This window comes from Penicillium verhagenii (assembly GCF_028828195.1).
Source record: "Penicillium verhagenii strain IBT 33310 chromosome Unknown utg000005l_segment0_segment0, whole genome shotgun sequence".
Taxonomy (NCBI): domain Eukaryota; kingdom Fungi; phylum Ascomycota; class Eurotiomycetes; order Eurotiales; family Aspergillaceae; genus Penicillium; species Penicillium verhagenii.
This window is the reverse complement of record NW_026643169.1, coordinates 1,652,519-1,673,174: the sequence shown is the minus strand read 5'-3', so window position 1 is coordinate 1,673,174 and position 20,656 is coordinate 1,652,519. Positions and strand designations below refer to the sequence as shown.

The window sequence follows — 20,656 nt, the reverse complement described above, 5'->3', positions numbered from 1 at the left end:
AAGGGATACACAAGTTACATTATGGGCAGTATCTATCTTTATAACGCTCTCTGTATCTAAAGCTATTTTCTTTCTTTTTTTTTCATGATTTTTATAATTGTTTTTTTTTTATCTTTACAGATTCATTTAAATAAATATATAGAAAGTCTCACATATTCCATCAATATAATACTCCCTTAGTATAAATTTGTATCAAGTCTGAACTTCTATTGTAGAAAAGTTCTTCCGAGTCCGTCCGACTCGTCACGGCAACCAATCACAGCCCGAGTAATCAACCCAGCCCCGGCATCTTGAAGCTTTTCGTAACCCGTCTGCTTCCCTCTCTCGACGCATCCCCTCTCCCCTCCCCTCAATTGCTTCCTTCAAAGCCCATTTGGGTCCCTAATTCTTTTCTCCCTTTTTCAATTGTCCCTGGCGCATCATGCTGTCACGGTCTTCCCTCAGCCGAAATGCGCCGCGTGCGCTCTCCGCCGGCCGTCGGGCTATGGCCTCTGCTGCCAACCCGACCTTCCAGTACGATGTCACCGAGGCTGCCGGCGTAAAGGTTGCCAACCGTGAGGTCAACGGTGCTACTGGTACTCTGGCGCTGGTGGCCAAGGCTGGCTCCCGTTACCAGCCCTTCCCTGGTTTCTCCGATGCCCTTGACAAGTTCGCCTTCAAGGTCGGTTCCGCAGCCATCCATTTGTCCATCAATTCCTTTAATACTTACTCCTCTATCTATAGACCACACTCAAGCGTTCCGCGCTGCGCATCACTCGCGAGGTTGAGCTGCTGGGCGGTCAGATCTCGTCGTCACACTCGCGCGAAAACGTCGTTCTCCGCGCCAAGTTCCTCGCGAATGATCTCCCATACTTCACAGAGCTGCTAGCTGAGGTTGCGGGCAAGCCCAAGTTCACTGGTAAGTGGCTTACTCTTGTGAAAGGAGAGAAGGAAGCTTCAAAAGAAATGGGAGGATTGATGGCATATCAAAAATCAAAATTTTGGGAGGCTCCCCGACTGACATGAAATTTCCTTTGATACTAGACCATGAGTTGAACGAGGTTGTCAGCCAACTACTCAAGTACCAGCAGGATGCCGTCTACTCTAACGCCGAGAACGTCGCCATCGATGCCGCCCACGGCGTTGCCTTCCACCGTGGCCTGGGCGCTCCCATCACCCCCAGCCAGTCCACCCCCTATGAGAAGTACCTGTCCGGCGACGCCCTGGCCCAGTTTGCTCAGGATGCCTATGCCAAGTCCAACATCGCTCTCGTTGCCACCGGACCCAACTCCGCCGATGTCTCCAAGTGGGTTGGCCAGTTCTTCCAGGATCTCCCCACCGGTGCCTCCTCCAGCCAGTACAAGCTCCAGCCCTCCCAGCCCACCAAGTACTTCGGTGGTGAGCAGCGTCTTCCCTCCAAGACTGGTAACGCCGTCGTGATTGCCTTCCCCGGCTCCAGCGCGTTCGGTACCGCTGGCTACAAGCCCGAGGCTTCCGTCCTGGCTGCCCTCCTGGGCGGCGAGTCCTCCATCAAGTGGACCCCTGGTTTCTCGCTCCTGTCCAAGGCTACTCAGGGCTTCTCTTTCCTTAACGTCTCGACTAAGAACCACTCCTACTCCGACGCCGGTCTCTTCACTGTGACCCTTACTGGTGCCGCTGACCAGGTTGGTGCCGCCAGCAAGAATGTTGTCGATGCCCTTAAGAAGGCCGCTGCCGGCGAGGTCGCCAGCGAGGACATTAAGAAGGCCATTGCTCTGGCCAAATTCAGCGCTCTGGAGTCCGTCCAGACTCTGGAGACTGGTCTTGAGGCCACTGGATCCGGTCTGGTTCACGGTAGCAAGGCCTACCAAATCGGCGAGATCGCCCAGGCTCTTGAGAAGGTCACTGAGCAGCAGGTCAAGGAGGTATGTTACTCTTCTTTCTTTCTACCATATTTTTTTGGTTTCCTTTTTGCAATTTCCCTTTTGAATCAATTTGTACTGACCACGATATTTACAGGCCGCTCAATCTTTCCTTTCCGGAAAGGCCACTCTCGTCAGCGTCGGCGACGTCCACCAGCTCCCATACGCTGAGGACATTGGTCTGTCTGCTTAAATATCCCTTGTATACCATACAACCCCTAGACCGAGGGAAAAGCGTGTTTCCTCGTTTGGATTTGATGTGATCACTTGTGCCTAGATTCCTTCCCAATATCTCCTTTGTGTTTGAGGGTGTAGTTGACTGTAATACAATTGTACCTTATTTGATCCAGTTCATCCCTGTAGTAATACTGTTTCAACGTTCCTCCTTCCCCTCTGCTCTCCGTTCTTCTTGTTATTATATAGAGGAATAATTGGGGGAGGGGCGTCTACTCCACATATGTCAAATACTATACTAGTAGATGTCATATGCTAGACGCACATGTGAGTAGATAATAAATAGTACTGGTACTAGTGGTAAGTAATAAGCATGTGACTCTCCTGGCAGACACGTTAGATTGAATAATTCCATAGATTTGACATGTGTTTATGCAATGAGCTTCATAACCCTGCCATTTGCGCCATTCAATAACTAGTTAACGGAGGCTTGAAGTGTTTTTAAAGTACTCCTGGAGGCATCACCTGCGCAAAAAACAGTTCCTACAATGACTAACATCACTGTTCTTAATCCTCTGTAGCCTCTGGATAACACATAGCAGATACCATGAAATGGCATGTGACAAAGCATTTAATGTGACTGTGTTGATCCAACTCGCGATTATGCGAAACTGAAGATGCCCAAGCTTACTACGTATACCATAGCCGAGGTAAAAACGGGCAATGGGACTTATAGGGATGATCCTCATTTTAGTACATTATCTCGGACGACAAAGACGGATGAATGGAAGAGCTCCAAGCTAATACAGTTCAAGATCAATGATACCGTACTAAGTGACGAATGTCGCAGTGTAGTAGAAACAGCCGATTTGCGCTCCCCGAGATCGGATGATTTGGATGTCAAGAGAGGTCAACGGAGTTATTACCCCCCCCCCCTCCCCCGACTCAAATATCAAAATATTAGAAGAGAGAATAAGATGTAAAGTTTCTAGTCAAGCAATTGAGCATCGCAAGGCTCAATGGCTGGTTTGTGATGGCATAATTGACCTACAATCTGGACCTCGGGGTCATGTGTATTAATTAGTAGACTCGAGAAGCTCTACATGTCTACATGTTTTTCAATTTCTCTACAAGATTTTATGTTGTAATCGGTACTTTTATTTCACGATAACAAGTAATTAAAATAAAGAACAAAGAACACCATGGACTGAAATGTAACCAGGAATTGAGACAGAAGGGTTTCAAAGAGGTTGTGTACTGTGTACTCGGTATCACAATAACATAATGCATTCAATGGGTATCGGGGTCTTGTCTCAAAATTAGGGATTTATGAACGATGGGGAATATCAAAAGTCTCGCTCTGCTCCGGCGACCGCTGCATAGCAGAAGGGTATCTCAAACCTTCTCGTTTAGTGCTTGGCGGTGACGGTATCGCCAGTCAGTTTTTCGACTGCTTCTTTGGCCCTGTTCAAAAGAGATTAGTTCCGAGGTATCACCTAAGTAGAGAAGAAGGAAAGGGACGTGGGGAGAAAAACATACATGTCACCAAGAGCCACCATGCAGACGGTCTGCCAGATGCCGAGACCAATACGGGGAGCGACACCGCGGTAGAGACCACGGATACCATTGGAATCGTAAATGTACTTGAAGGCCTTGCCGACAGTGAGGTTCTTAGGTCGGTTGGGGTCAACGGTCTTGCTCTGCATCTCGACACGAATGACCTCAATAGGCTGGTTCCAAGCGGAAAGACCACCACCGAGGCCGGATGCGAGGATCTTCTCCCAAGCGGAGAGCCTCTGGCTATCCTCCTTGTTGGTGAACTTGCGGATAGCAGACTCAGCCAAACGCGAGAGACCGAAACGAGAACCCCAGTTGGTAGTTTGGCGAATAGCGACGGCGTTGACACCACGGTTGATACCACGGATACCCTCCTTGCGGTAGATATCCATGAAAGTACCAAAGGTGCTCTGGGGCTGAACACCCTGGGCAGCCATCTTGTGCTTGGTGATCTCAACGGTCTTCATGCAGGTGCAGAAACCCATGGTGGCATATGCCTGAGCGATACCACCAGCCATACCACCGCTGATACCGCTAACGAAGTCATTCGCACCCAGGCTGCGAGCCTGCCATTCCGCTTCGGAGGCGACAAACAGGAGGACAGCACCCTTGGTAGAGGCCTCAATCCAGGCCCACGGAATGAGTCCTTGGTAGTCTAAATGTCGGTGAAAACGTCTTTGGTTAGCTTGTTTGTTTTTGGATTCTTTTTTTTAAAAAAAAAAAAAAAATCACAGCAGGATTTGCCGGGGAAAGGACGGGGGTAGGTCCCCACACGCCCCCAAATTGCGTGCATCGGAGGAAAAGCAAAGGGGGTTACATACAACCGAGAATCCCGCCACGGCCCCAAATCCGACCCATAGCACTGCCGAAGCTGTCGCCCCGATTCGCGGCCATGGTTGTCTTGATCACTTCCAACGGCTAAAAATAGAAGAAAGATGAATGTCAGCTGACGGTTTTGATATGATGTTTTGGTGAGGCCTTGGAGCCTTCAAGAGCTAGGGCGCTCCAAAGCAGGGAGGAGACTAGAAAGGCGAGGGAGAACTAACCTGTCCCAAGGTGGTGACCTCAAACAAGTTCAAACCAGCGCCCAGCAACAGGTTGCTGAACTTGACAGGCTTCTTCTCGAGCTGAGGCGCGGCGGCCTTCTGTGGAGTTGTTGTCGACATTTCTGGAATGGGGATGCTGCTGAAAGGGGCCCTGACCAAGGGAAGTAGGGGCTTCGTCGCCTAAGGGATTGAGAAGAGAGAGATGAGCAAAAAAGCTCAAAGGGAAAAGAGTAGGGAGATTGTGAAGATTGGAGAGAAAAGTGGTTGGAAGGAGAGAGGAGAGATGGAGAGGCAGCAATTGTCTTATAGGGGAAATCAGCTGTAGGGGCGGGAGTTTCCACTCATACTATTGGGTACAGGGTATCCTTCATACCGCCCGTACAGATTCCGAATACTTACTTTGGCAATAACCGATCGGCTTTTCAGACTATGATGGTATTTGCGATCTCGGAATTCCTTTAATCGGGAGTTTCATTGGTTTTTGATTCTGTTTTTGATCTGAACAAGTATCTCTTTGAATCTCCATAGAGTAGTATACCCATATATACTTGGTATATACTAATACTATAATCCTATATCACATTGTTTTTTTTTTCCGCGAGTGGGTCGGTGAGAAGGTTGAGCCTCCCGACGTCCCCAACAATTCACGTGTGATCGATTCTCCCCAGTAGCCGTCAGACCCCCCAATTCGGCTTTTCCATGCAACGTGTACTCTATACACTTGATCGATTTCGTTCGAAAATCAACGAAAAGAAGAAATAAATAAAAACCTAGTATCTTCTTTTTCTTCAACTGGTTGAAAAGTCAAGTACATATACAGTGTTTTTTTTGGGATCTTTTACGTGAGAATCATGAATGTGCTTTCCGAGGAAGTGCTGTTACAAGGCCCGCTCGAACCGGTCAAGTCCTATCATACATGACAAAAAAAAAAGGAATCACAGGACTAGATATAAAAAAAAGGGAAATAATACATGTCTTATACTTCAGGAACATCCCCCCCGAAAAGTAAACCAATTGGTAAATCCGGATTCAAACTTTTTACAGCTTGGCACCGACCAGCTTGGCGTAGGCCTCAGTGCTGAAAGACTTGGGGCGCTCAATGGGCATACCAAGAGCACGGTCGATGATCAGCTGGGGCAGGACACCAAGAGCACGGGACACACCGAACAGGACGGTGTAGTAGTTGGCCTCGGTCAGACCGTAGTACTGGAGAAGGACACCGGAGTGGGCATCAACGTTGGGGTAGGGGTTCTTGGTCTTTCCGTGCTCGGTCAGAACACCGGGGGCGATCTTGTAGACCTGGCTGACCAGCTTGAACATAGGGTCATCGGGAAGCTTGCGGAGAGCAAACTCGCGCTGGGACACGTAACGGGGGTCAGTCTTGCGGAGGACGGCGTGGCCGTAACCGGGAACGACCTGGCCAGCGTTAAGGGTGGACCACAGGTAGTTCTTGATGGACTCGTCAGTCAGATCGTTGCCAACGGCCTGCTTCATCTTGGTGAGCCAGTTGAGGACCTCCTGGTTAGCGAGACCGTGGAGGGGACCGGCCAGACCCTGGAGACCAGCGGAGAGGGAAAGCATGGGGGAGCTCAGGGCGGAGCCGACCAGGTGAGTGGTGTGGGCGCTGACGTTACCACCCTCGTGATCGGAGTGGATGGTCAGGTACAGACGCATCAGCTCAACAAAGTCCTTGTTGCCACCGAAACCAAGCTGGTTGGCCAAGTTGAAGGAGTAATCCTTGTCCTTCTGGACGGGGGCGACCTTGCCGTCTTGGAAGACGTTACGGTAGATCTTAGCGGCGATGGTGGGCAGCTTGGCGATCAAATCCATGGAGTCCTCGAAGGTGTAGTTCCAGTACTCCTTCTTGTTAACACCCTTGGCGTAGGCCTTGGCGAAGGAAGACTCGTGCTCAAGAGCAGTGACGGCCAAAGAGAACTGGGCCATGGGGTGGAGGGTGCTGGGGCAGCGGTCGATGAGGTCCTCAACGAACTTGGGGACATCGGAACGGGCAGCCCACTCGGCAGACAGATCACGGACCTGCTGCTCGGAAGGAATCTCGCCGGTCAACAGAAGCCAGAAGAGACCCTCGGGAAGGGGCTCCTCACCACCGGGAGCCTTGGGGAGAAGCTCCTGGATCTCGGGGATCTGGAATTGGAAATGTTAGTTGCCGATTGGCATTGCGTGTGCCCATGTCGAGTTTTGACTTACGGTACGGCCACGGAAACGGATACCCTCCTCAGAGTCAAGAACGGAACCCTATAAACCCAAAAAAAAAAAAATTAGAAACCAGTGAACAGGGGCGCATGGTCCGCGTCATGAAGCTATCAAGATTTCAAACTTACCTCCCAGACGAGAGACTTGATACCACGGGCACCACCGTAGGCCTGGTCGAGAGTGACCTCACCGATGACCTTGTTACCGAACTCCCTGCGATTGTATCAGCAACTGACACGTAGTTTTGTTGTTTGGCGCGGAAGAACATACTTGCGGAGCTTCTTGACCTTCTCGATCTCGGCGGGGAGGTTGTCGGCGAAGGTGTCCTTGAGAGACTATCCGGGAGATTAGTATTGCAATTGAAGATGTCCAACAGTTGAAGATGAGATGCTAGGAAAGCACATACCTTGGCCTTGGCGGAAGAGTAGCAGCGCGCGCCGTTAAGGGCGGCAGTCTGCACAGGCTTAGCCATAGAGGACCGCAGAGCGGAGGTACCAATTCGGATGGAGGCCATTATTATGATTTTCAGTCTCTACACGAAGAGAAGTGTGGGAAAGAAAGAATGGTGGAATGGGGGGAAAGAGAAGGGAAGAAAAGAAATCATCCGGGAGCTCCCTTTTTTCGGATTGGATTTTTCCCGTAATACAGCCGGTACGGGTTGTACGGGTTCGGGCTGATCAGTCTGTAATTTACTCCCCAACGGTACAGTGTACTTCCGTTGGTGTCTCGGGCTGCCGTGGATCGTCGTTTTTTTTCTTTTCTTCCGTTTACTTGTACTTTGTACTCCATAATAGCAATTTGATCCGATCGTTTCCGTACTCATCACATAGTCCTTAACGGTATGGCTTTATATATAGGTGCAAATTTTGGTTCAATAGTACTAGTATTCTTCAGTATTCCATATTCTTACAATATGTAAAAGCATTTCTATATGGATCTATCTAATCTACGTATCCAATACTCCGTAAAAAAAAATAAAAAAAAAGGGGAAATTCATGGGTTCTCTCCACCTCCATCTGATTAGGGCTACCCGAGGCTATATATACTAAGCTTACTCCGTATAGAGAGAATCGTCTCATTAGGGGTACGGAGTATAATAGGTATACAGTACACCTAGGTATAATACCCACTATCCCTGATGGGGGGACTATGGCAGTGACGTCGGCAAGTCGCCATCCAGAACCTAGGTAATCCCGCCATCCGGATCTCCGAAAGTGCGGGTTGGTGACCCTCGGCATGGAATCTTTGGGGAAGCATCATCTGATTGAACATTCTTCCCATGATGACACTCTGCAGATGATCTGGGTTTTTGACTTTGAAAATTGATTGCAGATATAGATACTGTACACACATGTGCATATGTACTTATATATTGTTTTTGAACCTATAATTCTATGCTTCCAGCTCCGTTTCTAACCGGTTAATCTTCTGAAAATGTTCACCGAAACCGGGAGCTCCACGGGGGCGGATACCTTGTGTAGGGAGAATTGGGAACAAAAAAGCAAAAAAAAAAAAAAAAAAAAAAATGAGGACAAGGGAAGATGGGGGAAACTAACACCAAAACAGCTTGGAGTCCAGCCAAAAGAAGCCGATGTTCGCCAACGGAAATCATCCCGGGCCCCATCCTAGCTCCCAGCAAAGTGGATTTGGGGGGACTTTTAGTGCCATACCCAAGTGTAATGTATACTTTTATTTGTGGATATGAACATCATTTTTTGTTGTTCTTTCCCGAGTCCAGTCAACTTCTCAAGTCCCGATCAACAAAGGACGTAGCCGGGGGAACCGAGAAGTGGAACGCACAGATCACGGGACTAGGGGGACTACGGGAGCCCAGATCAACCTGAATAGCATCCACGTGATTCGGCTGGGTCACGTGTCTTCTACCACCCAAATCCAGCCTAGCGTTGATTCTTCTGCCAACTCTTTTTCGCTCCTTTTTTTTCTCCCTCATCTCACTTGCTTGGTGACTCCGTCAACTCCGTCAACTCCTCGCTCACCTTTCACCATCACGGAATCTCGAGAGAAAATACGGCAAACGGGAACAGTATCAACGGATTCTCCCACGGATAGTACTCTGTAAATCCGTCGCTGGATTCAACTTCGTTTTCATCCCTCCCCCTTGGTTTCTGGATCTCACCAATACGCCTTGGGTTGTACCTCCGTACTCGTACTTCAGGCATCTCCTTTCCTAGGCTGTATCTCAGCTGTAGGCGACAAAATCATCCATTTCTCTGGCCCTGGTTCGACAGTGAATCTTATGCTGTAGTGAAGAAGACGGCTAGATATTGAGTCTCCTGAAGAAGCCTAATCTTGTCAGGGAAAAAACGCCCTCCAAAACAAAAGAAAGAGAGAACCAGAAAGAAGAAAACCAAAAAACAAAGACATTTTGCCCTTTACTCCTGTTCGCAATTCTTCAGTAGCGGGATTTGGGCCTCTCGACTTTTACTTTGCTTCGGGTCGCAGACGGAAATAGACCCCCTTCCACTTGCTTCCTGAGACCTTTCCTTTTTCTTATTCTCTCTCCAACGTCCCAAAATCATGTCTTCAGCTGTAGCGGAACTGGAGAATTATCTCCAGTCCATGCTGGCCTTGAAACCTCCTGGCGTATCAGGCTCGAAGATTCTCAGCATTACTACCTTATGCACAGCCAACGTCCAGGTACGTTGTTCGCGCTTCTTGTTTCCTTTTGTTTTTGATAATTCGAGACTAACATTCGAACCAGAATGAATCTGTTCTTATTCAAAAGATCTACACACACTTCAAAAAGGCACCGGGCACCCACAAGCTTGGCGTACTCTATGTCGTAGACTCTGTAACCCGACAGTGGGTAGAAGCTGCACGCAAAGCTGGTCAACCTCCAGGAAACTCTGCTCCGGATGGAACCTTTGCCGCTGGTGTTAACCGAGTCACCGAACTATTGCCCGTCTTGATGGGTGATATTATAAACACCTCCCCCCAGGACCAAAAGGTACGCTTTAGATATGCATTTCAAACCGCCTTATCACTTGACCTTCACTTTGGAGGCTGGCCGACATTGACGGTAAACGCTTGGAAACATTTGTTTACCCGACACACTACTACACACGACTTTGGATTTTCTAAAGAGAAACCGTATGATTAACGTATGCCTTTCTTTCTTAATCGAAATAGGAAAAAATCAAAAAACTTATCGACATCTGGGAGCGCGGATGCACATTCCCTCTCCCCCTGCTTGCGTCAATCCGTGACAAACTGCACACTCCTCAGAGTAAGCTTCATCCTTTCAACCCCTCAGTTCTTTGGCCTCACTTTCTCCACTTCCTTTCTTATTACCGGACACATGGCTTTCTTTTTTACTGGTGTCGGCTTCACTCTAACCTCTTGTGCAGATATTGAGTCAACAACTCCTGAAGGGTCCCCCGCCCCCGCCTCCAACCCAATGGCAGCGAATAGTAACTCAACTGCTGCGCCAGATACCTCGAGTATCTTGAAAGCATTGGCCGACATGGCCAAACAGAACACCACCAACCCGGCAGCCTCATCATCAGCGAACCCTCTAGCATCCTTGAACCCCTCTGCCCCGTTGCCTATCTCGTCTGTCGATGCCTCCATCCCCCCTCCGGCTCCAACCCAATTCGCCGCCCAAAATGCCATGAACCCTTACGCTACTCTCAGCGCCCTCGGTCAGAATCCTGCCTTAACCCAGCCGCAAACCCATAGCCCAACTCCGAATCCGATGGCCCAGAACCCAATGGCAGCTATGCTCCCTCAGTCGGCTGCTCCGGCCATGCCCGATGGAGGTGCAATGGCACAGCAGCTTCAGCTGCTTCAGATGCTTGCTGCTCAGGGTATTCCTCAAGATCAGTGGGCTACCGCTCTGCAGATCTTCACAATGACCAACATGGGCGCAAATCCAGCTCAGCCTGGTTTCAACAACGCCATGCCTGGGATGCCTGGGATGCCTCCGATGCCCGGTATGCCTCCTATGCCTGGAATGCCCGGTATGCCTGGTATGCCCGGTATGCCCGCATGGGGCCCCCAGGAAAATCAAAACCGGGACGACCGTGATCGTGATCGTCAATACGACCGTTCCCCGACGGGTTATCGCCGCCGCTCACGCTCTCCCGGTGCTGGCTGGGACCGACGCCGCACAGCCTCCCCTCCTCGTCGTCGTGATAGCCCTGTCTATGGCGAGTACCATGGCGAATCGCCTGGTCGTCGAGGTGACCCCCGAGATGCCCGTGGTCGTCGAGGCAATGAGTACCGCCAGCGCAGCCCGACTGGACGCAGACGCCGTTCGCCCTCACCTCCCCGTAACGACCCCAACCTCCCACCTCCGGGTCCTAAGCTCATTGAATGGGACTACTCAATTGGTCAAAACATGATGAAGGTCCTGAGCCGTACCCTTTTCGTTGGCGGTGTCACCTCCTCCGAAGCTAATCTGCGTGCCCTGTTTGGCAAATTCGGTAACGTTCAAACCTGCATCGTCAACGTCGATAAGCGCCATGCATTCATCAAGATGGTGACTCGCCAGGATGCCATCGCTGCACGTGACGGAATGGAGTCCTACCGCGCGGGTGAGATGCAACTGCGTACCCGGTGGGGTGTTGGCTTCGGTCCCCGTGATTGCAGCGATTACCAGACCGGTGTTAGTATTATCCCGATTGAACGTTTGACTGAGGCAGACCGCAAGTGGATGCTTACTGCAGAGTACGGTGGCACTGGTGGCCGTCCCATTGAATCTGGCATGGTGGTGGAGGAGCCTGATATTGAGATCGGAGCGGGTGTCTCTTCCAAAGCAATCAGCCGTCGTATCGCAACCGACACCGGTGGCAAGCGAGGCCCAATTTCAACTCGCATCCAAAGTGACCGCTTTACCCAGCGCCGTCCTGAGCGCGATGGATTTAGTGCTGGTGGAGGTGCTCCTCATAACTCTGGCCCTCCTCAAGGTGACCGTGGCGACATGAACGGTATAAACAACATGAACAACCCCGGCGTTCCCCCTGCCGTCCCTTCGTATGGGTACAGCTTTGCCAACATGCCCATGCTTCCGCCTGGGTTCATGATGGGTGGTCAAGGCTCTATGCCTACTTCTCAAGCCCCGGCCCCGGGCCAGGGCCAGGGCGAGTAAACTGCATCATATCTGTTACCGGTTATCCTTTTCTTCTTCTTTTTTTTTCATCCCTTGTTCTTTCATTTTTATTCCATATTTCTTCTTCTCTGGTGCCTAGTACATTCGGCAACTACCTCGCCATTGTGTTCTAGTTCCACCATTTATGCATGGACATTCGGTGTTGTCCACGGGCAACTGGCGTTTTGATGGGTTGGCATGATCTGTATCAAAATGACTGAAGAGGGAGGTTCTTTTTTTGTGTCTTTTTTTGTCTATTTTTTATTGCGTCCGGGGTCCTTTTCAAATATTTTCTTTTACTTCTTACTTTCTGGTTGTTTCCCCCCCCCCTGTAACATGTGCATACTTCTCTTGCGACCTTTTATGACGTTGTCATGAATCAATGCCCATTGTAGGCAAGGATCGATTTTATGAATTCATACTTTACTTATACATTATTGGACCTTTCAAGTAACTACTAGTAATTGACAGTAAAATCCAGTGGTATTATCATAAACCAATCACTATCTCGTAAGAAAATGCCCAGATCAAGGTTTGGAATCCATATCAGCCACCATTGTAGCCCGTTCTCTGCTCTTCGTAAACATATTCCCTTACTATGTATATATGAAATTCCTGCTTCTCACCTTTGGCACCCAGAGTTCGAACCCCTTCAAGCCGTGCGACTCGGCAGCGCAGCCTTGGATGCGCGGAAGGACTGTTCGAAATCGGCAATGATATCGTCAATGTGTTCCGTGCCGACGGAAATTCGGATTCCATCTTCCGTCACACCCGAGTCACGGCGTTCCTGCTCCGTCAGCTGCTCGTGAGTGGTAGACCAAGGGTGAATAGCTAGGGTCTTGGAGTCCCCGACACTGGAAGAGGTCAGCAAGTGAATACCGAGGCAGCAACCCGGAGGTGGGGGGGGGAGCGCTACTTAGCAAGGTTTGAAATCAGCTTGAAGCCATCAACCACCTGGCTACCAGCAGCTGCACCACCTTTGATTCCCACTGACAGAACACCACCAAAGCCACGTGGGAGGTACTTCTTTGCCAAAGCATGAGAAGGATGATCCTCCAAGCCCGGATATGAGACCCAGCTCACATGCTCATTCTGCTGCAGCCATTTAGCTAGAGCAAGGGCATTTGTGGCATGTCTCTCTGAGCGCAGACTCAAAGTCTCAATCCCCAAGATCAGTTGCTGTGCTGCAAATGGATTCAAAGCCGAGCCCAGATCACGCAAGATCTCCACTCGAACGCGGATAGCGTAGGCGGCGGGGCCAAAGGTCTCCCAGAACTTCAAGCCATGATAGCTTTCCGAGGGCTCCACGAATTGTGGGAAGCGAGCACTGTTCTTACCCCAATCGAACTTGCCACTGTCCACGACGATACCTCCGATGGTAGTCCCGTGGCCACCGATCCATTTGGTGGCACTGTGCACAACGATATCGGCGCCGTGGTCGATTGGACGAACGAAGTAACCGCCAGCTCCGAACGTGTTGTCAACCTATATACGGTGAGTTTGGCTTCCCGAATTGCTACATATTCCACGCGGGGTGGTCTGTCGCTTTCCACCTACCACTAAAGGGATACCCCGGTCATGGGCTACTTTGGCAATGGCCTCAAAATCGGGCACATTGTACCGAGGGTTACCGATGGTTTCCAGAAAGACAGCCTTGGTACGATCATCAATGGCAGCGGCGATATCGGCCGGGTCATCGCCCTTGACAAACTTGGTGGTTATGCCCAGACGCGGGAAAAGTACTTTGAATTGGTTGTAGGTACCTCCGTATAGATTGCTGGTGGCGACGATGTTGTCACCGGCATGGGCGAGGGCAGAAATGGCCATGAATTGGGCCGCTTGGCCTGATGAAGCTGCGACGGCAGCAATTCCACCCTCCAAGGCAGCAATACGCTTTTCAAAAACATCTACAGTAGGGTTCATGATTCGGCTGTAGATATTTCCGAATTCCTTGAGACCAAAAAGCCTTGCTCCGTGGGCAGAATCATTGAAGGTGTAGGAAGTGGTCGCATAGATGGGTACGGCACGGGAGTTGGTCGCTGCATCAGGCTCATGACTATTGATCTCTTTGTGAGCATTTGATCCGAGGGAGAGAGAGAGAAAAAATAAAGAAAGTAGATAGTTCAGAAAAGCGCGACACGGTGATACCAGAAACTAGATCACAGGGGATCACTCACCCAGCATGAAGCTGAAGAGTCTCAAAGTGGAAATTCTGCTCAGACATGGTGAAAACTGTGGAAGAATTGTTATAACCAGTAATGAAATCCTTTTCCGGTCAGTATATCAGGACAACGAGATAGAATACAAATTTAAGGACAATCAAGAGGGGTCAAATGGCGGGGAAATAAATTGATTGCGTGATTTTAGGAAAGATGATCGTTCCTGAAATCTCTCGGTCGAGTTCATGAGCTTATGTGCCGGGATTGCGACATTATGTGATCTATCCAAAGTAACAAGGCTTATTCAATTATGATCTGAAAATTTGATGAAAAATGATAACATATATAAGAACTGAAGAAAGAAAAGAAAAAGACAATATGTATGATTGGATCTATATAGAGATAGACATGTAGAAAAGATGAAATGGTTAACTTGTATAGTTCGTATAGTAAATAAAGTATAGTATAGTATGCAGCAAATACTACTAGTAGTATGTACTTGAAAAGAAATAAGGATTGAATGACGGTATCTTTGGTATGGCATGTTACACCCTCTAGGCAGCGTCTTTGGTAAATTTAGATGTCAAGGCTGTGTTGCATGTTCTTCATGTATACAGTAGTAGGCAGAAGCAATGTTTACAATGAACAGAATCCAGGCTTCATCTTTTCATTCTCATATTCTCATATTATTATATTTGTACTTTTATTTTTATTTCTATTTTTAATTTATTTTCTTTGAATATTTTCTACATTCCACTCCATTCCAGGGTCATTACATACTACTAGTTAATCAGCCTTATTGGGCTGCAAGCCACCTGACTTAGCCTGTCACCGATGACGCTTGCGCGACGCCGGTGGCTGACCCGGTTAGATGAACTTGATATTGCACTTTCTTATTTAACATTGAAATCCCCACTGCATTTGTTCCTTAAAACTGACACATTCTCATTCTCCACAGCATTTTTTTTTCTGAGTATCAAATTATTTACTCCAAAACCCAAATCATGGCTTTACCTTGGATCTTTGCAGTTCGGTTCGCCCAAATACTTTTTGGCCTAATCGTTTTAGCCTTGACTGCATATGGTTGGTCGGCCTTCGAAATCCCCACATTATAGTAGCTAACCCTTTCTTTCTCTCAAGTGGTGAGCACCTTCAACGGCTGGTCTTACTCCAGTACCGTGGATTTCAACCTGTTCCTGGCCTGTTGGACAACCTTTTTGGCCGCTCCTTACCTGGCTGCCGCGCCCATCTACGCACCACATCTCGCCCACCGTTATGTCATCCCAGCCGTGGAGGTGATCACAATGATCTTTTGGTTCGCCGCATTCATCGCCATGGGTGCTGAACTACCCCCCGCGGCCGGCTGTACCTGGAGTACCTGTCGCGCGCTTCAGGCAGTGACGGTATTTGGTTCCTTTGAATGGTCAGTACTAGTATTTTACTTAATCAACCCCTTGCACCTTTCCCCAGCACCACTACGCATGATCTCCAGCTAAAGATCGGGTTCGAATTATAGGGCGCTTTTCGTCATAACCACTTATTTTGCCGTGGTCGATCTCATGAACCACCGTAGCAGCGGGGAGACTGCCCAAAAGACGCATAATGCCCACCTGGGAGTCTAGATTCCTAATGGAACTGAAGTTTTTGCGGGCACTAATAATGAAGCGTTGTTTGCTTTGGTTTATTTTGTACTGATACCAAGGAGTTATTTTTGGGACTCTGTGGACCTGAGCTTGGATTGTTATTGATGTTTTGATGTTATTATGTTCGGCGCGGATACGTATGAGTACGTCTCGATGAAGTCAGTCCCTACTACTGAGTACTGAGTACGCTCTTCGATTCTTTCTCCAGCCCCAATGCCAAGATGTACTATACCATGATAAGAATAGACTCGGAGTATCAATTTTTTAAGGCATCTTTAAGAAAGCTACGGGCGCAAGCATTTTCCGACATTTCACTCATTTTGGTACTTTGACCAACCAAATTTCTACAAAGTCGCCCCATCATCAACAGTACTGTGTATAGTCATCTCGTCTCATATTATGTGGGAGATGCGTACGGTTGATTCATATACAAGATATGTTCTTCACTATATCGACCATATCGATGCCAACACCAAGATCGGATCTTACGCTAGGCTTCGCTGCACAAAATCAGCCACGGGCGTGGGATCCACAAGCCACGGCGAATGACCCGTGGCGATGATCTCCGTTGTCATCTGGGCGCCCTTCCCGCGGGCCTTTTCCACCATCAACTGCTGAACGAAGAGTGGGATGGCACGGTCGTTCTCGCACTGAAGATATACGCTAGGGATGCGGGTATAGGCCGCGCTAGTGGCGGGCGAATTCTTAGTCGCCCAAGCGTGCGGACGAAGGGTCTGGGCCCATTGTTCGCCGTCGGGGACGTCGTGGAAGAAGAGACTATATGGGTCGACGGCGCTTACAGTACCATTGGCCTCCTGCAGTCGAGGGTGAGATGGGGATCCGAGAAGAGAAGAGATTGGAAGAGAAAGATAATTATATAATTGACTTACATCGCGGTCATACCAGTCGGGAGGAACCCCACCAAAGGCCCCGATCAAGCTCTCACCAATTTCGGGGATAAAGGCCGAGATGAAGATTAATTTGGCTACCCCACCGGTCTCGCCGGCGGCTTGTCGCTCGGTCTTGCTGAGACCATCCAGGGCGCTGTTTACGGGTAGGCCAGACCAGCTGTGCGAGATGACGACGACGTCCTTTCCTGCGTTGGCTTCCTGCTCAACTAGGGTGCGGAGCGCGTCAATGTCGGGCTGTAGGTCTTGGACGCTGGTAGCCTGTTGGATCGAGGGGAAGGCGACGGTATACGTGCTGTGGTCAGGGAAGTGGGCGACCAGGGGCTCAAAGGCCGTGGTTGGGTACCAGGCCCCGGGGCAGAAGATCAGGGTAGGTTTGGAGGCCATCTTGGGGGCTGGAATAATTGAACGGATTTACTTATTGTACGTGAAGATATCTTTCAGTCCACCGCCGTGGAGCCAAAAAGAAAAGGGAGAAAAAGAGTCTCCGCCTTGATCGATTTAAATGAGGGAAACTTGGCCCCCAACCCATCGGCGCAGCACTAAATAGGATGGCGCGTCCCTATGCTGAAATTTTTAGATTGGTCCTGTCACGAGAATGACTGCACTGGCCAAAAATCGTGCGGCGGGGTAAGCCCTCGTTAATCGGAAGATGGAGACAACAAGCCCATCGATTGATACTCGGTTGATCACACAAGACTTTCGGTCTTCCCATCATGGATGCTGTCTGTAGCAACTCGTGGTATTTCGGTAAGCATTCCCAAGGTGGATGATGGTACTTGGAAGTTAGTAGTAAAGATTCGAGAAAGAGAGTACTTACATACTATACTCTCTGGACCCAGTCTGGGGAAGTAATTTGGTAGTAATGGTATGTCATATTATGTTATTAATATTCAAGTTCGTAGTAATTCCTCGTTCCTTACTGGACTTTGGGCTTATCTGAAGATCCACAATGGAAATTTGATCCAACCTTGGAAACAACATTGAATGAACGGAAACGGATTTTCTGCCAAGTTCTATTTCTATTTAGTATACTAGTACACTAGTACACTAGTACACGTGCTTGTTAACTGTATGGGGCTATATACAAACAAATATATGGTCCTGTGGCCATTTCAATGAAGAAACTTTGTATTTTCTTTTCCTAGTGACTTGGTTTTTAAATAGTAATACCATCGGTGCAGATACATATACGCAACTTACTACATATAGTATACAATCTAGTGATGCTAGCGGGCGGTGAAGCGCTTAAACTTACATCCATAAAAGGCGACATTTGAACCTGTTTCAAGCATTCAAGCATTCAAAAAGAAGTACATCTCTGTTATTCATATCTATATTCATGATTTCCAATTGTAAATGAATGCTCTAATTAGTATATAGATTATAGATTGTACAAATGTTAGGAAATCCTGCATCTCTTGGAATATCCCAAAACAGTATGGTAACTGAACTTGTTTTAGAGTCGCATCAAGTCCCAAACCTAAAACCTTGAGCTGATAAGCATAATGTAGTCATACACTTGATCAATAATTCATCTTCAATACCAGATTCATTATTCCACTGGTTCAATTGATTATGATTAACTTGCAGGAAAATCCCGGTCTGAAACTCACTCGCCACCTAGAAAAAAAAAAATTCTCTAATTCCCAATGGTTCCCAACGGCCCACATTGAATCTCGGGAAACATAAAAAACTTCGCGCATCCGGAAAACTCTGCCTTGGGAGAGAAAAAAAAAAAAAACTTATCTTTTCTATAAAGAAAAAAAAAACGGTTCAATCTCAATTGATCGTCCATCTGTAGAGATCTATCTTTCTCTTTTGATCTCTCTCACGTTGCATCGTCATTCTATCTTTTTACCTAATATATTCCTCCCCTCTGCCGATCTAGGAAGTAGGGTTTGACAGCGTCGCGTTTTTTCTCCACACCGGCCTTGCCCTCGGAGTCATCCGCTCCTGCAGGTCGTGGTTCCAAAGTGGAGACCCGCTGCGCGACCTCTTTGACCCAGTTCAGATCCTTCTTCCTCTTCCTTTCCCGAAATCCCCAAAAACTCTCGACCGTGCTCCCCTCCCTATCGACAAACGTCAGAGATGGCCTCTGGCAAGGTCTGGAGTGCGCCGTGGTCTGAGAAGGGAAAGATGGAGACCGAAACTCCCATCACATCGTCACAGGTCCCCGAGACCGAGTATGACCACGACTATGAGAAGCATGGCGCCAATCGGGACTCCAACCCCATGCCCGATTTGAAACGAAAGCTGAAGAGCAGACACTTGCAGATGATCGCCATTGGTGAGTAAATATCTTCATCTGATACTGTCATTTCCACATCTGGTCATGCTCACCTTTTGTTTTCTTTCCTTTTTTTTTCAGGTGGAACAATTGGAACCGGTCTCTTCATTGGTAGCGGTACTGCCATCGCAAATGGTGGCCCTGTGGGCGCCCTCATCGCATATATTTTCGTCGGAACCATCGTCTACTCAGTCATGACCTCCCTAGGAGAAATCGCTACATACCTTCCCATTCCCGGCGCCTTTACCGCGTATGCCACCCGATTTGTCGATCCTAGTCTGGGTTTTGCCATGGGCTGGATCTATTGGTTCTCTTGGGCCTCGACCTTCGCTCTCGAACTCACGGCCACCGGCCTGATCATTCAATTCTGGGATAGCAACATTCCTATCGCCATCTTTATTGCCATCTTCTGGGTCCTGATCCTTGCTTTCAACATGCTACCCGTTAGCTTCTATGGTGAACTTGAGTTCTGGTTCTCCAGTATCAAGGTTCTGACCGTTGTTGGTTTCATGATCTTCGCTATTTGTGTGGATGCTGGTGTTGGAACTCAGGGATACCTTGGTTTCCGGTACTGGGTTCACCCTGGTCCCTTTGTCGCTTACGAGGTGGCGGATATTGGTGGTAATGAACCCTTGGCGAAGTTTATCGGCTTCTGGTCCGTTATGATCCAGGCCGGATTTTCCTACCAGGGTACTGAGCTGGTCGGTATTGCCGCTGGTGAGACCGAAAACCCTCGCAAGACCGTTCCCTCAGCGATCCGTAAGACTTTCTATCGGATTGTCTTCTTTTTCGTCCTGACCATCTTCTTTATTGGAATCGTTGTGCCTTCTGATAACTCTGGTCTTCTGGCTAGTGAAGGTAGTGGAGCCTCTGCCAGTAACGCTAACGCCTCGCCATTCGTGATTGCGGCCAAACTTGCTGGAATCAAGGCGCTCCCCAGTATTATCAACGCTGTTCTGCTCACAGTGGTGCTCTCAGCGGCCAATTCGAATGTCTATAGCGGTAGCCGTATCGTGGTTGGTTTGGCACAGGAGGGTTTCGCCCCACGCTTCTTTAAGAAGACCACTAAGAACGGTGTTCCATATTATGCAGTTGGATTCACCGGTCTCTTTGGACTCCTGGGTTTCCTGAACGTGTCTGATGCGGGCTCGACCGTGTTTGACTGGTTGCTTCAGATCGCTGGTGTGGCTGGCTTCATCACCTGGGCATCCCTGAACATTTGTCATCTTGCCTTCATGCGAGCGCTCAAGGCGCGCAACACCTCCCGTGATGTCCTGCCGTACAAGGCTATGTGGCAGCCATGGTATTCGTGGTATGGATTGTTCTTCAACGTTCTGATCATCCTCACCCAGGGCTTCACCGCCTTCATTCCAAACTTCCAAGTCAAGGAGTTCTTTATCGATTATCTCAGCTTGATCCTATTTGTGGTGCTATACCTAGGCCACAAGATCATCTACCGCACCTCGTTTGTCAAGCCGATTGAGGCTGATTTGGACACGGGCCGAAACAGCTGTGATAACGAGACTTGGGAAACGAGCGAGCCGACCACTTGGTATGGTAAGGTGGGGCTCTGGATCAGTGGATAATTAATGAGGAGATTGAATGGATGGGAAGGGGGTTGTTTGTTCTCCCTTTCTTTCCTTTCTTTTGTTATATATATACAGTTGGTTTTGTT

General features: G+C 48.8%; 8 protein-coding genes across 8 annotated transcripts; 4 read left to right on the top strand and 4 right to left on the bottom strand.

The window, feature by feature from the left end:
* Nucleotides 1–421: 421 nt before the first annotated feature.
* Nucleotides 422–2,073, top strand: N7466_004178 (ubiquinol--cytochrome-c reductase subunit 2; the record flags this gene model as incomplete). Its single annotated transcript, XM_057163575.1, has 4 exons — nt 422–661; nt 724–898; nt 1,024–1,883; nt 1,978–2,073. The coding sequence occupies 4 exons, from the start codon at nt 422–424 to the stop codon at nt 2,071–2,073; spliced, it is 1,371 nt and encodes a 456-aa protein (XP_057022256.1).
* Nucleotides 2,074–3,463: 1,390 nt separating this feature from the next.
* Nucleotides 3,464–4,777, bottom strand: N7466_004177 (putative mitochondrial DNA replication protein (Yhm2); the record flags this gene model as incomplete). Its single annotated transcript, XM_057163574.1, has 4 exons — nt 3,464–3,518; nt 3,594–4,266; nt 4,433–4,529; nt 4,658–4,777. 4 exons carry the CDS (start codon nt 4,775–4,777, stop codon nt 3,464–3,466), a joined length of 945 nt encoding a protein of 314 aa, XP_057022255.1.
* Nucleotides 4,778–5,695: 918 nt separating this feature from the next.
* On the bottom strand, nt 5,696–7,385 carry cit1 (citrate (Si)-synthase CIT1; the record flags this gene model as incomplete). The annotated part of the gene is made up of 5 exons (XM_057163573.1): nt 5,696–6,802; nt 6,866–6,913; nt 7,000–7,084; nt 7,142–7,206; nt 7,278–7,385. 5 exons carry the CDS (start codon nt 7,383–7,385, stop codon nt 5,696–5,698), a joined length of 1,413 nt encoding a protein of 470 aa, XP_057022254.1.
* Nucleotides 7,386–9,409: 2,024 nt separating this feature from the next.
* N7466_004175 (Nrd1 complex RNA-binding subunit) lies at nt 9,410–11,981 on the top strand (the record flags this gene model as incomplete). The annotated part of the gene is made up of 4 exons (XM_057163572.1): nt 9,410–9,529; nt 9,594–9,839; nt 10,022–10,118; nt 10,240–11,981. The coding sequence occupies 4 exons, from the start codon at nt 9,410–9,412 to the stop codon at nt 11,979–11,981; spliced, it is 2,205 nt and encodes a 734-aa protein (XP_057022253.1).
* Nucleotides 11,982–12,633: 652 nt separating this feature from the next.
* N7466_004174 (O-acetylhomoserine aminocarboxypropyltransferase/cysteine synthase family protein) lies at nt 12,634–14,205 on the bottom strand (the record flags this gene model as incomplete). The annotated part of the gene is made up of 4 exons (XM_057163571.1): nt 12,634–12,835; nt 12,898–13,466; nt 13,539–14,037; nt 14,159–14,205. 4 exons carry the CDS (start codon nt 14,203–14,205, stop codon nt 12,634–12,636), a joined length of 1,317 nt encoding a protein of 438 aa, XP_057022252.1.
* Nucleotides 14,206–15,144: 939 nt separating this feature from the next.
* On the top strand, nt 15,145–15,762 carry N7466_004173 (MARVEL domain-containing protein; the record flags this gene model as incomplete). The annotated part of the gene is made up of 3 exons (XM_057163570.1): nt 15,145–15,223; nt 15,281–15,563; nt 15,657–15,762. 3 exons carry the CDS (start codon nt 15,145–15,147, stop codon nt 15,760–15,762), a joined length of 468 nt encoding a protein of 155 aa, XP_057022251.1.
* A 506-nt stretch (nt 15,763–16,268) lies between these two features.
* Nucleotides 16,269–17,078, bottom strand: N7466_004172 (alpha/beta hydrolase; the record flags this gene model as incomplete). The annotated part of the gene is made up of 1 exon (XM_057163569.1): nt 16,269–17,078. One exon carries the CDS (start codon nt 17,076–17,078, stop codon nt 16,269–16,271), a length of 810 nt encoding a protein of 269 aa, XP_057022250.1.
* A 1,704-nt stretch (nt 17,079–18,782) lies between these two features.
* Nucleotides 18,783–20,567, top strand: N7466_004171 (putative arginine transporter; the record flags this gene model as incomplete). Its single annotated transcript, XM_057163568.1, has 2 exons — nt 18,783–18,981; nt 19,063–20,567. The coding sequence occupies 2 exons, from the start codon at nt 18,783–18,785 to the stop codon at nt 20,565–20,567; spliced, it is 1,704 nt and encodes a 567-aa protein (XP_057022249.1).
* Nucleotides 20,568–20,656: the final 89 nt, after the last annotated feature.